The sequence below is a fragment of the Mesoplodon mirus genome, assembly GCF_964341445.2.
Source record: "Mesoplodon mirus genome assembly, chromosome: 18".
NCBI classification, from domain to species: Eukaryota; Metazoa; Chordata; class Mammalia; order Artiodactyla; family Ziphiidae; genus Mesoplodon; species Mesoplodon mirus.
In genome coordinates this window covers 43366521-43381380 of record NC_138994.1, presented here as the reverse complement: position 1 = coordinate 43381380, position 14860 = coordinate 43366521, and the positions used below count along the sequence as shown (strand labels likewise).

Below are 14860 nucleotides of genomic sequence, written 5' to 3'. Positions count from 1 at the left end.
TGGTAGTTCCTCTTGAAATGAACACATTTCATTTTAAGTTTATAAAATATACAATGTCTGCCAATGTCCAATTCAGTGGCTATTATAGATGAAATGCCTCAAAATACACTGTTACCATAAGGGTGGCTCTAATAAAAAAGACAGATCATAATGTGTTTGCCTAAGATGTGGAGAAGCTGGAACACTCATACACTGCTGGTAGAAATGTAAAATGGTGTAGTTACTTTGGAAGAGAGTCTGGCAGTTCCTCAAATGGTTAAACACAGAGTTACCGTGTGATCCAACAATTCTGCTTTTAGGCATGTACACAAGAAATTTAAAAACCTATGCAAAAACTTGTACACAAGTGTTCACAGCAGCGTCAATCAATTGCAGTTTATTTTTGCCTTATTTGGAATGTGAAGAGAAAACTGTCCTCTTAATGTAACCATTGAGACCTGTATCAAGAAGAACAAGCAAGCTACATTTCTAAGCAAAGGTGCTCTAAGCAGGGGGTATACAGATGTCACTCTGACCTTGTCATACATTGCTCATAGCAATGGCCTTACTCTGTTATATCCATCCTCTCCAGTGGGAAGGAAAAATCATTACATGACAGAGCCAAGAACTTCAGGCCCCTTTAGGGATTTTTCTCAAGGAGCTCTTATAAACATGAATTTGCTGGTTATTGAAACATATTTTGCCTAATTGCCTTTTCCGCTCCCCAAGGATTATGCCAGCTACTAGTATATTACTAAAAAGGCTGTACTTCTTTTAAGCGATTCATTATTTTGAACCATGTATGGGTTTGTTATGGCTGTCATAACAAAGTACCCCAGACTGGGAGGCTTAACCAAGAGAAATGTATTTTCTCACACTCCTGGAAGCTGGAAGTCCAGATCAACGTGTCAGCAGGGCTGCCTTCTTCTCAGGCCTCTCTCCTCGGCTTGTAGATGGCCGTCTTCTCCCTGTGTCTTCACACAGCCTTCTCTCTGTGTGTCCTGTTCTCCTTAAAAGGACACCAGTCATATTGGATTAGGGCCCAGTGTGACCTCCTTTTACCTTAATTACCTCTTTAAAGCCTTATCTCCAAATACAGTCACATTCTGAGGTACTGTGGGTTAGGACCTCAACATACGAATTTTTTTTTGCAGGGGAGACACAATTCAGTCTATAAGAAACCATAAAACATAAATATATAAGAAAAATATTAGCATAAGAAAAAGTAAAAAGCTCATAGCTTCATCAATTTGAACAAGCCAAGATCCTTTCTTGTTTTTGCCCAAACTCAGACCTAGTTGATGGGTTTTTTTTTAATTAATTTATTTATTTATTTATTTATTTTTGGCTGTGTTGGGTCTTCGTTGCTGCACGCAGGCTTTCTCTAGTTGTGGCAAGTGGGGGATACTCTTCGTTGTGGTGCGCAGGCTTCTCATTGCAGTGGCTTCTCTTGTTGTGGAGCACGGGCTCTAGGCGCACAGGCTTCAGTAGTTGTGGTATGCGGGCTCAGTAGTTGTGGCTCTTGGGCTTTAGAGCGCAGGCTCGGTAGCTGTGGCACACGGGCTTAGTTGCTCCGCGGCATGTGGGATCTTCCCAGACCGGGGCTCCAACCGGTGTCCCCTGCATTGGCAGGCGGATTCTTAGCCACTGCACCACCAGGGAAGTCCCTGATGGTTCTTATCCCTGGTTCTTATGCACTAGTTAATAATACTAACAGCAATCCAAGTATACTGTCTGTTTTATTACAAGCGCAGCATTAGGCATTATTAAACAAAAAACTAATTAGTTACATATTACTCTTCTCTGAAAGCATCCTTTATTTCTGCTTTCTTTAGACTCTTTTTGTCCCATTTTATCTTAAAGTACTTCTTTAATTAAAAATGTCTTTTTCATTGAAGTATAGTTGATTTACAATGTTGTGTTAGTTTCTGGCATGCTGCAGCGTGATTCAGATATATATACATATATATATATATATATTCTTTTTCATATTCTTTTCCATTATCATTTATTACAGGATATTGAATACAGTTCCCTGTGCTGTACAGTAGGACCTTGTTGTTTATCTATTTTATATACAGTCATTTGTATCTGCTAATCCCAAACTCCTAATTTATACCTCCCCCACCCCCTTTCCCCTTGGTAACCATAAGTTTCTTTTCTATGTCTGTGAGTCTGTTTCTGTCTTGTAAGTAAGTTCATTTGTCTCATATTTTAGATCCCACAATATATTTACTCTTTTAATTCAACTTTCCTGAATGAATTTCCTAGTTGGAATGTTTTCCTTTAGGTTTATTTGTTACACATATTTTCCTCATTCAAGTTCACTTAACTGTATCAGGTCAATGTTTTTCTTACTTGATTAAACTCTTCTTGAACAATCTTAAATGTAACCTATATAATCTAAAATAATATTGGAAAACTTTTTCCTACTAAATAATTGACTAATCTCTAGTATTGCCTCTAGGATTTCTATTAAATAATAAGTTTCTATTAAAGAAATATGTATAATTGGAAAAAGAGACTAGTAGCACTTTACATAAGACTGTAAGTATATCAATTGTCCACATCAAAAAATGGGGGAGGGATACTTATGCTCCTAATGCGGGTGGGGAGACTAGAAGTCTTCCAAGTCATTTCTTGGTACCACTCCAAAACCCAAGGAACTGCAAGTGAGAAATGAAATGGCATACACAACAGTGACATTTAGTCAGCAGGAACTGGTTGTGAAATCTACTGGCAGGTACTGGAATAAAGTGTCAGAAAATTTCTCAGATAGAACTATTTGGTGTCTGGTAATCCTGCATCTGGAGTCTGATGATGACATTTGGTGTGTTTGCCAAAAAACTATGAGGCTGTTGATGCTTTCTCCCAGGATGTTAAAGTGGCCAAGCCAAGGGAAGTGCAAAACTATTGCCTGGGGATGGTGGTGGTGGGGTCCCTATATTTTTGCATCAATCTTTGTTAATTGTTGGCAAGTTGTGTTGATGTTTTGAGAGAAGAATTTCATTTGATTTTTGATATTAACCCCTCCGGGCACTAAAACATAAACCTCAAAGAAAAGAAAGCTGTCTTCCAATCTGTACCTCCAAAGAAGAGCATTTAGGGAGCCTCAGCTCCTCCTTTTCTCTGTCATTTGTTGCTATTCTTCCCATCAGCACCATGTCAAAGACGCAGGTTGAGTATTTAGCCTGTACTCTGGGCTGAACAGCCTGGATGGGACACTTTCCTTCCAGGTTCTGATTATATTTCCTTTCTGGGGACCCCACTTTTATGGTTCCCCAGGGCCAAGAAGAGCAATCTGGGATACTGATTCCCAGATGGGAATTTGGCAGTGTTTCTAATGACCTGGAAATGGAGATGTCGCTCTGCCAGCCAGGCCCTCAGAGGAGAGTTCTGGCAGGCTGGAATGCGAGGCTCTCCACTTTTAAGCACACCTACATGCTCTCACCTTCAGTTTGCCTTCACTGCCTCCCCAGTTTACTTTCCCTAAGCCCTAACTCTAGCCCCTGTGAGCAGTCACGATGATGGCTGAGGTTGGGTTCGGAGCAAGAAGGCAAGGCTTCTGTTGATGGAGGGGACATTACCAAGATGCCCCGAGGAAGTTCCAGCACAGATAAGGTCTGTGTGGAAGGATGTCCTGGTATAGATTGCTCAGTGCTTCCAAAGGGCAGGAAACATCCAGCTCCATGTTTCAGACTACTTGGCATATTGTATAGTTGGTCATTCTATATATAGACGAGACATACCTCTGCCCAGAGATCCATACCTTACCGTTCCAATTACATTTCTGTTGGCCCACAAACCCCCAGCCTCATAAAGGACCTTTTTTTTTTTTTTCTTTTAGCTGCTGCCTTCCTAAAACCAGTCTCTGTGCCAAGCACTGGAAGAAACTTGATTTTGTTCTGTGAAGTTGCCATCTTATATAATTCATATTTAAATTATATAATTTATATGGCTCGTCTTATAAGGTGTAGAAGAGGTGGGGGAGAGAATCCAGTGTGTATTTAGGGGAAGTCGGTGATATAGATAATATATTTCGGGAGGCCAGGGAGCTTGCGTGCTTAAGATACTGTTTTTCAAATTTAATGTGCATACAAATTACCTGGGGATATTATTAAAATGTAAATTCTGATTCAGTCTTCTTGGGATGGGTCCATTGACGGTACTTTCAGTAGCATTCCTTAGGATCTCCCAGGGCAGTGTAGAGGGTCAGGGTGTTAGGCAAGGCTTAGTGGGAGCTCCAGATGGAACCACAGGTAGAGCCAAGTCCCCTCTGGAAGTGCCGTGTCAGAGACTGGACAAGAAGCACGAGCTCTGCGATCCCTTTCAGTTTTACGATTCTGGTTTTGGGTTCTGAGATTCCAACAGGGGCTTCTTAAACTTTTGGGGTCACACACCTCTGTAGGAATGATAGAAGCTGTGTACCCTTTTATACCCCAAATGCACACACTCCTCACTCCGCAAACCGCTCTAGGCCCCGTGGCGGCCCGCAGCCCCGGTGCAGGACTTCTGCCGGCCTCTGGGGTCCCGCACCGGCGACCTGGTCAGTTCTGCCGCTCAGCCGCTCAGCATCTGGTGCGGTTCCGCTTCAGGCGCGGGCGGGGGCGGGCTGGGGGCGTGCCGGGGGCGGACACAAAGCGAGCTCTGGCCACGCCCCTCGGCCGTGCGAGAGGCCGAGCTTGCTGCATTGCAGCCGCCGCGGCGCCGCTCGGCTCCTCACTCCCAACAATGGCGGCTCCGAGCCCGAGCGGCGGCGGCGGCTCCGGGGGCGGCAGCGGCAGCGGCACCCCGGGCCCCGTGGGGTCCCCAGCGCCCGGCCACCCGGCCGTCAGCAGCATGCAGGGTAAGGAAGGCGGCGGCGCCGAGACCCCGGCCCCCCGGCGCGGCCGTCGGCGTCGTCGCGGCCTGTCCCCGCGGCCGCGGACGCCCCCGGACCCGGCTGAGGAAGCCACCGAGCCGCCCGTGCCGGTCCGCCTCCCTCCTTCCCCTCTTCCCGCCCCGAGCCGGCTGCCCCGGGCTTGGCCTGGCTCCGGGCGGCGGGCCGCGCAGGCCCGGGCCGCGGCCTCCGCCCGCGCTCGGCCCGGCGGGCTCCCGGCCGCCCGCGGGGGCCCACCTGGCCCGGGCCCGCCCCCGCGGCCGCCCCCGCCGCCGCCGCTTACCTGGCGCGCCCCGCCCGCCTTTCCGGGAACGCGCGGCCGGGCTGCGGCGGCGGGAGGCGGCCGGGGCCTGGCCCGCGGGTCCCGGCCGCCCAGGGCGGCGGCGGCGGCGGCGGCGGCGTCGTCCCGGCCCCGCGCCCCTCGGCCCCGCGCCCCTCGGCTCCTCGGCCCCGCGCCCCGGCGCCCCGGCCCGGCTCCCCGCCGCCGCCGCAGTGGGGCCCGCTCAGGGCCATCTTGGTTCCCTGCGGGCGCCGCCGGGCCCGGCCGCCGCCTGACCTCTGGGCTCCGCGGTCCTCCTGGACCCTCGGTTTCCAAACTTCTGCAGGTTTCTGCGCGCTGGGCGGGTGGGGCGAGGGTGTTCAGGCCCGTGCCACCTGTAAGGTGATGAGACAGCCCTTGGCCTGGGAGAGACCGGGGGTTTCTGTGTTAGCCTGGCATGCAGACCAAATAAATAAATAAATAAATAAATAAAACAAACAGGGAGCTCGGTTGAAATGCAGAGATCCGGGAAATCGAAAGGCAGGGGTCAGAGTGGTTCTCTGCGGGGACTGCACATCTGAAGCAGCCCTCCTAATTAATGACTTTCCCCAGTGGGAATGCTTATTAGCTCTATGTGGCTCTTGACAGGGGCTGTTGTGAAAATACCAGGCCCCAGCCCGTGAGGGACCGTTTCCTTGAGTTTACTGGGGAATTTTGAGTAGTAATGTTATCTTTGAAAACAGGGAATCTCAGAAATCTCTTGACAACTTTTGCAGACTTGCTTGCGTTAAATTATTAGCAGCGTCAGTTGGGGTACCCTTCGTGGTCCGTGTGACCATGGTTACTCTTTGATTAAAATCTTCCTAAAGGGCTCCGAGGTCCATCTTAACCGTCTGTCTGGTTAGGTTTGACGTTTGTTGAGTATTTCGGGTTTATGAGAAGGTGATTCATGAAGCAGAGGCGGGATTTTATTCATTTTTATATCCCTGTCCCCCTCCCCATGGGATATACGTAAGGAACAGTGATAGATATATACAGGGTGATGTCAGAGCTCAGAGGACACTTTCTGTGCAGGCCCTCAGATAATTAATTCAAATTAAATTAGTTATTGGATGCCACTGTGTTGTACAATATACAGATGAAGTACAGGATGGGTTTCCTGATCTTGCAGCTCTACAGTCTCGTTGTCGTTGGTGGTGCTGAAATGAAACAGCAAAATGGCAATTTAAGATTATATTGCATATCCAAAACAGGTGACTTACAAAGCTCATAAAAATGCAAGTTTTTTGGGGGGTGGGGTGGGGGGGAGGGGATGAGTAGGGAGGCTGATAGTTCGAAAAAGCTGTAGAAATTAATTTTTGTTCAAAAATGTTTACTGAGCATCTGCCTAGTGCCAGACATAGTGCTCTAGTGCTGGGTATATAGAAAAGAGTGAGTCAGACGGGCTCATTCCTGATGGAGCTTACCCTCCTGATAGGATTGGGGAGGGAAGACAATATGCAGATAAATTTAAAAAATTGCTAATTGAGAAAAGTGTTATGAAGGTAACAAGCTGGGTTAGAAGTTAATGGGGGAGGGGGCAGTCTGCTTTGGTAAGATGGTCACAGAAGACCTGTCTGGAAAGAGGACTCTGTTACGATAAAGAAGAGGGTTCTAGGCAGAGGGAACAGTGTGTGTGAAGATTCCAAAGTAGGAAAGAGCTTAGAGTGTTCTAGGAACTCAGAGAAAGTCATCGTGTTGAGGAATTATTCTGATGCGCTCCATTCTCCTCTCCCACCCCTGAGTTTTGATACCCAGTAAACTGAACTTTCTAATAAGCAGAACCCAGTTTAAAAGGGAGAGGGAGGACATAAGACTTCTCTTTGAATTTCTGATGAATTTTCTTTTATCAGTACTGTGTCTAGCCTTGATTGACTCAGGAACCTGTTGTATCTTCTTGAACCTCTCTCAGTTACTCAGAATGAAGAGAAGCACTTGAAACTCTCAGGACGTTTTCTCGCACAATCCAAGTTACAAAGCTTGAGCTTAAGCAGCTGTGTAGGATCTTTTTTGTTTGTCTTGTGATGTTAGAGCCCAGCCTCCCTTACTTCACCTATCAGATCTTTGGCTTTAGATCATACTTCAGGTCCTTAGAAGATGTTTGGTAAATGCGACCCCCCCACACCCCCGCAAGCATGGTCACCTGCCACCCCCAAAGCACTGTCTCTCTGGGAGCTTTTAATGGCCAAGCTCTTTCCAATAGCAGGGTTTAGCTGTGGGATGCATGGAATACATGTCATATTAACAAACATTGGTGGTCGTTCTGTGTGAGAAGCACTGTGCTGGGCACTGGGTCACCCTGCACATTTTTTCATGGCTTGAGGTTTGTGGCCCAAGAGTGGTCTCAGCTGAGAATTATTGATTTTTTTTTTGGTTTTTTAATATCATAATGCTTGAGTTAAGCCAGCGCTCTGGTGTCCTGCATTTGAATCCCCTCATCGGGACTTAAGAATTTTGTGACCTTGGGCAAGATACTTAACCTCTCCAAGCCTGAGTTTCTCAGTTGGGAAGCAGGAATAATGCTTACCTTACAGGAACTTTGAGAATGCATATAAAGTGTGGGCCTGACATACAGTAAGGATGTGATTGATACATGTTAGCCATCATCATTGTTAATAGCAACAATACTCTTATTTGTAATGGTCTAATTAATTGTCTCTTTCATTATTAGCAGATGAGTCCCTAACGCCTCATGATCCATCACACAGTTTCTTTAGCTTCATTATTACTGGGTCCTACCCTTTACTCTACCCTGTTTATTTCCATTTTTCATTATTGAGCATTTCTGGTCAGAGTATTCTTGATGAGTCTTTATCCTCCCTGGGTTCACGTAACTGCTCTGCTGTGTACAAGCTCTGTGACCTTGGGGAAATTACCTACATTTTCTGAACTCATCTGGGATTCTTATCTGTTAAAATAGGGATAATACCTTACGGGGCTGTTGTGAGAATCACATTATTAATGCACATGAAAGCGCTTTGAAAATTATAAAATATCTATACATATAAGGATTGCTATTAGACATGGCTATTTAAATGCTTTAGTTACTAAACCCTTAAAATGTAGCAGATTTTAAAAAATCTCATGAACACAAGAAGTTAAGTTTATTATAGGAGACTTAAAGCAGGGAAAAATTAAACTTTTCCTTAAACTTTACTTGGATAGCTGAGAAATGTCAGTTTTAAAAAAATGTGTAGAATAGTTAGAATCTATAATTGAGTCTGAAAAACATGGAGACATTTGTAAAGTACTTGTTACAGGAACTGGTTATAAAGTATATGTTTTAAGTGCCTCTCATTCTCTTAATGTGCTCATGTAGGTAGTTTTTCTTTTTTTCTTTTTGAGTCTCAAATATTGATGTATAACAGAAAAGTTATGGACTAGTCCAGTCCTTACCCATTTACCCTCAGCTGAACATTTTATAAATATCAATTTAAGTAAAAAGATGATAGCTTGATTTTACTTTTAAAAAATGGGCAAAATAATGTACAGCATAGCGACTATAGTTAATAATATTGCATATTTGAAAGTTGCTAAGAGAGTAGAGCTTGAAAGTTCTCATCACAAGAAAAAAATTATTTAACTGTGTGCGGTGACAGATGTTAACTAGACTTACTGTGTGGTGATCATTTCACAATATGTACAAATAGCGAATCAAGTTGTACACCTGAAACTAATATAATGTATGTCAATCATACCTCAGTAAAAATATTTACAAAATAAAAGAAAACACACAACCTTCAACTGTAATGAAACATACCTGTTAAGAAAAAGTGAAGATTTAAAATCAGTGTACTTTTTTCTCCCAATAATATTTGAATATAAAAAATTAGTATGAAATGCCCTATTTGTGATTATATTTGACTGTCTTTCTATTTTTACCATTTAGTTGGTGGTTTTCAAGAACCATAGGAGGTGCCTTTATCCCAGTTTAAAGAACTGAATTGTGCTGACAGTGGATAAGGTACCAAACCCTAGAATTGCTTGCCTTTCCCACTGTGTTGCACACTATTTCTTTCACCATTTATTTGACATAACCTGATAAATAAAGTCCAGGTCAGGAGATTGGTCCCTCCTCAAAGCACATATTGCATTTCTGTATGTTCCTTAAAAAGGAGAGCAACCCTAGTATTAAAATTTAAAAAGTAGAAAAATATAACGCTTTCAGGATACTGATTTTCTCACATTTTCTTTTAATGTCCCTTATTAGAGTGTGAGTTGAAACTTGTTTAAGATGGGATATTAGTGAACCCTGTATTTTGAATCATGTTTCTTTTTTTGCAAATTTCTCTTTTTCCATTCAATTTCTGTTAACTAATTTGAGAAGCTGGGTTGATTTGGGCCCATAGAGTTTTTTCTTATTTTTAGGGGTCTGGAGGTCAAAATCAACTCCATCACACATAATTCAGGTCAGTCTGCATCTCTAGGAGATAGAGACAGCCCACATGGTACAACCTGAGGAAGTTTAATTCACATTTAAAATTAAGAAGGGAAACTAATACTTAACACAGCTCTTTTTTCACTGTCTTTACCTAATTTGATGCTCGTAAGTGCTCTTTAAGGGTAGATGGGCATGGTCTCCTTTCATATATTAGGGAACTGACGTTTAAATTAAGGAATTTGCCCTAGTTGAAGTGGGTTTTAATCCACCTGGTGACAGGCAGCCTTTGCTCTTTCTACTCTTCTACCCAGGTTCACATGGTTTCTCCGAGCTCTATTTAAGTCACTTCAGCCATTCAGGTCTGAGAGAAGAATCTTTGCCAGAAGTGATGCAGATTCAGGAATAGAAGGAAGAGATTATTTTAGGTTTCAGTCAGGGGGTGGAAGCTGTATGCATCCAGCCATGTTTGGGTTGATTTTGGAGCCTCAGGGCTTCCTGATGCTTCTTTGTGTTGCAGAGTTCTGAACTTGCTGGGGCGTTTACCCTGGCATTTTGAATTTGGGGGCATTTTGATTGCAAATCTACAGGCAAGTAGAAAACTTTAATTAGATGTTGAAAGGTAATAGAACTCTTTCAACACTATGCATAGTATGGAAAAGGCACCCACTTAGCATAAGAGTTAATAGCATACGTTGCCATCCTGGCTCAATTTGTCATCTGGGCAACTTACTGTCCTGCTAATGGGCATGGGTTAGCTTCTGGCCCTTTTCCCCAACTCCAGGAAGTCTCCATGTGTCTTTTCACACTCTTGGCAAGGTTGAGAATTAACATGAACCCGTAGAAAGGATTCAAGGGCAAGGAGAGAGGAGGTTGGCCTGACTTAACAGCCGCGCAGTGAGGGAGCACTGGCCCGTAGTTAGCACAGCTCAAGATGGACCTTTACAAAGAAGCTGGCAGTCCCATCGTGCACGGCTTGATTCTTGAAGAACAGCATGGCATTCCCCACCAGGGAGAAGGATGGTGGAAGTGGACACCACAGCAGCTCTTTCAAGCTGTACTATATCTCATCTTACCAACAGTCACCCAAAGTTTTCAAAAGGGGGAAGCTAGAAAAGGGTTGCCAGATAGATCTCTGTTGTATATCTGACATATATTTATATATGTGCCTATCTGTGCCTGACTTTGCTGAAAAATAAGCGACATTAAATGGCTCTCCTGATGCGTTTGCCAGTGTCTCTGAGATCTGGGTTAGGTTCCTGCCAGGAGACAGTACCCACTCCGGAGTTAAGTCCTCAGGACAGCAGGCTGGGTGTAGGAAGGGCTGTAACGGAGAGGCAGAGTGTGGAATCCTTTGCTTTTACCTCTTGGTGACAGGAAATGAAAGGAGAGAGACTGGTTTTGTGTGGGTTAAGCTGGTCTGATAGGGAAGGTACCATAATCGTTGCTCACCTGAGGGAGAGACCAGGAATAATAATGAGTCTGATAACATTAACCTGTGCTATCCCAGGCTCTGTGTTGCATTTATTACCTTATTTAATCATCACGGTATTATTATTCTGTTTTACAGATGAGAAAATTGAGGCTCATAGAGGTTAGATGCTTGCCCACAGTCACATGGTTGATGAGTTGCTCTCCCCGGGTGTACTGGGTTTCCTTGAACGGACTCGATGGTAATACAGTGCTTAGTTACAAACCGGAGAGTGAATTAGGTGGTCATCAGCCTCAGGAAGGAATGGAACTGGCATATGAGAGCTGACAAGATCCTGAATTTTTTAAAATGTGGAAAGGATTAGTATTCATAAAATCATGATGACGCAAATGATGACGCATCCAGTATTCTGGATGACGCAAATAACCTGGAATTACTAAATGAAGGTGGGTGGGTCCCTTTTAAGTTTGAGAAAGGTGAAGTCAGGAAAGCTCAAGGAAGTAACACAGCAGGAAATCTTGTGGAACTCACTCTAAGTACAATGAAAATACAAAGTTTGGATAAGCTTAGATAAATGCTGAGATGTTAGAGTCATAATGGTATACTATGAGTAACTTTACAGTTGAAGGCGCATGCCAAAATTTTGAGGTTGAAGTTGGAAGGCGGCAAGCTGCTGGCCTCTTCATGCTTGTGGCAGAGGAAGGTTTGGGAGCTTGGTCTGTGGGCCTGACCCAGTAAGGCAGGCAGCTGTGGTTTTCTTTGTATCAGTGTGGCTTCATACTGGAGTTCATTATCCCTTTTCAGCATTACCAGAATCCAGGGTGTCCAGGAAACTATAAGGCGCTACTGAGGAGGTGGAAAGCTGCTTACGCCCCTGTCCCGCCGTCCCCCCCGTTATACCCTCAGCCCAGGCAAAGGGCAGTGCGGATGGTTGCTGTGCCCCATGAGGGCTACTAGACAATCAAAATTACACGTGCACACGCTGTTTCAAATTCTAAGATTGCTTGATATTATTCTTAATTTTATATATAAATGAGGAAACTGGGGCTCAAGCAAGATGCCTCTTTTGAGTTTCACAGTTGGAACTAGAACCCTGGTCTGACATTCCACATTTTGTTTTCTACTTTCTCAAATACTCTTTGCCTTTGGTTTTAATATACACTTATATACATCCTAAACAGCCTTTTAAATGGATACAGGCAAGCTCACTTTATTTGGTAAATACAGTAAATTGTAGGTTTCCAGTTATGGCCAGTTAAGGACTCTCAAGATTGAGGTTGGACGGTGAGAATGAGGGGGAAATGTGGTGGGAGAGTCCTGGTGAGAAAAAGGAGGGGAAAAAGTCCCACAGAGCTTTATTTCTTTGGTAGGCCTACTAGCACCTTGCCCTGTACATCTCAATATTTATTCTTGGGGGTCTGAGATTTAATGAAAAGAAACTTGGCTGGGGCCATGTACTTCCCCACATCTATACTGTAAGCACCAACTCTCTGACTTTTACGGGTTCTTTTTTTTTTTTTTTTTTGGCTGCGTTGGGGCTTGGTTGCTGCGCGTGGGCTTCCTCTAGTTGCAGCGAGCGGGGGCTACTCTTCATTGTGGTGCGCGGGCTTCTCATTGCGGTGGCTTCTCTTGTTGCGGAGCACGGGCTCTAGGCGCGCGGGCTTCAGTAGTTGGAGCACGTGCACTCAGTAGTTGAGGCTCGCTGGCTCTAGAGCGTAGGCTCAGTAGCTGTAGCGCACAGGCTTAGTTGCTCCACGGCATGTGGGATCTCCCCGGACCTGGGATCGAACCCGTGTCCCCTGCATTGACAGGCAGATTCTTAACCACTGTGCCACCAGGCAAGTCCCCCTGGTTCTTTTCCATATATATAATCTCTCTCTATAGAGTTTCTCCCCCGCCCCACCCCCATGTGTGTGTTTGTGTGTGTGTGTGTGTGTGTGTGTGTTTGTATAGTCTTAGAGGTCTAGAAAGATTTAGGTAATGGCTTTTAATCTGATTTAATTGATAAGATTACATGGAGTTCCAAGGAAAAGGTGAGCCATCTGTTCCAGTTACTTTAGCCTGTGCTTGTCAGTTAGCAAGTCTTTTCTGAGTGAGAAATAATGCAGAGATAGATGTAGGTATGAGTCCTTAGAATCTGTTCATCTGGTCACTTCATCCATAATTAGGTAAAAAGAGCAAGTCTGTAGTTATGCTTTGAGAATTTCACCCCTTCCCTTTTAGCTACATGTATGGATTCTGTACTGATGACAGAACTTCAAGTTTTGAGAATTTTTTAGCATTTAAAAGTGGGCTTAACTTCTGATGTGTTAGGGGAGTAATTGGTGACGTTCTAACATTCCCAGTTACATATACCTTAAATTTTTTCCTATTCATTATACTTTTATCCTTTAACTTATTTTTATACAACTATACAGATCCAATTCATTCTTTTTCACATACTTCTCAGACTTATTTTTCTTGCTCCTTTCCCCATTCATCTTGCTATTTAGTTCACCTCTTTGCTCACCTTTTATTTTTGCTACCTAGTAGCAACTATTGAGCCTATTTAGAGCTAAAAAGAGAATAGTAACTATCCCTCGAAATTGTTTCAGTGTTTCACCAGCTTCCTCTCTAGTCTCCAGGTGAATTTTCCGTTCCCTCTTCCAGCGGAGGGGGTGGGAGATGGGCTTCTGAGCTGCGGCCAGGCTCCTCCGTGTTTCCTATTCCACTGCTGCTTCCATAGTGCCAGCTGCCAGCTCCCTTTCCTCCTGACTTGTGCCAGCTCATTTTGCCTGGTAGGAGGCTGGCTGGTGTTTAGTTGCTTAGGCTTATAAGATCCACAGAATCCATTTTTTGTTGTTTGTTTGTTTGTGTTTCCCTCTGAAGTCTGTTCCTGCTGCACATCTGGCCGGGGCGGGGTGGGGGGCGAGGAGGCGGGCAGCACGTGTATGGAGCCTAAGCAGTAGAGAGACAAGTGTCAGGGCACTGCCTCAAGTTTGCCCCCAGGACTTCTGTCCCTTGAAGTCTCCACTCCCACTTCCTCCCACTTTGCCATCAGGTAGTAAGTAGGCAGAGGCTTACTTTTGTGTCCCAAAGGTACCTTCATGTCAGAGTAGCTACATTAGCCATTTTTCAGGTTTTGTGCATTATAGGTACTATATCTTAAAATCCTAGGAATTTCAAAGCTGGATGGGAAATACTACTTAAACATATCCTTTTTAGTTCTGGCTTTTTTTTTCCTGCAAGTTTTGATTGAATTTATATAACTACAACTTGAGTGATACTCATTCTAAATTTGCTTTCCCCATTTTGTTCCCCAAAGCAATAATAAACACAAGCATAGGTAGACCACTGAGAAAACCAGAAATTCACCCAATAGACTATGATGGCAAATGAATATTTTGGAAAGGCTTTTGTTTTGAACAGCTTACTTTACTGGGCGCATTTTACAAAATTACATCTGTATAAATATATGCATAAGGTATAACCAGGCCCAATTGAATTTGGAAAATATGTTTATGTTTCTAAGGAGAATTCAGAGGTTTTCTTCCTATAACTGCTACAGTCCTATGTACCGTTTCTAGGGACATGGTCTTTTTTCAGGCCTACTTCACAGGAATTTAAGCACCTCTTTAGTAGTTCACTGTCTTATCATTTGAGGTTAGCTCACTGGCAGAATGTTCCTATGTGTGTTTAGCTTTCACAATTTATCAACTACCAAAGCTTTTGAATCAGGGGTAGTAGTTAATCGAATAATTCCAAGTCAGTAACTTGAGTTAATAAAATAGCTTGTGATGTGTTCTGAACTTGTAGATTGAAGAAATTGACAAAACTGTCTTAAAAGTTGTTCTTAACTTCCAAGGGCTAATAGCTATTCTTTTTTTTTTTTTTTTTTTTTTCCGTACGCGGGCC

At 44.0% G+C, this 14860-nt stretch overlaps 1 protein-coding gene across 3 annotated transcripts in view; it reads left to right on the top strand.

Annotated features, from left to right (window-relative positions):
- The first annotated feature begins 4697 nt into the window (after positions 1 to 4697).
- The window catches only part of MAP2K4 (mitogen-activated protein kinase kinase 4), a 107054-nt gene continuing 96891 nt past the window's right edge, over positions 4698 to 14860 (top strand). For all 3 annotated transcript variants that reach the window (XR_014292017.1, XM_082605551.1, XM_082605552.1), the window contains exon 1: positions 4698 to 4825. Coding sequence is in view for 2 of the 3 variants with exons in the window: in XM_082605551.1 (XP_082461677.1) it covers positions 4711 to 4825 (115 nt within the window). In the remaining variant the exon portion in view is untranslated. The remainder of the gene's footprint in view (positions 4826 to 14860) is intronic.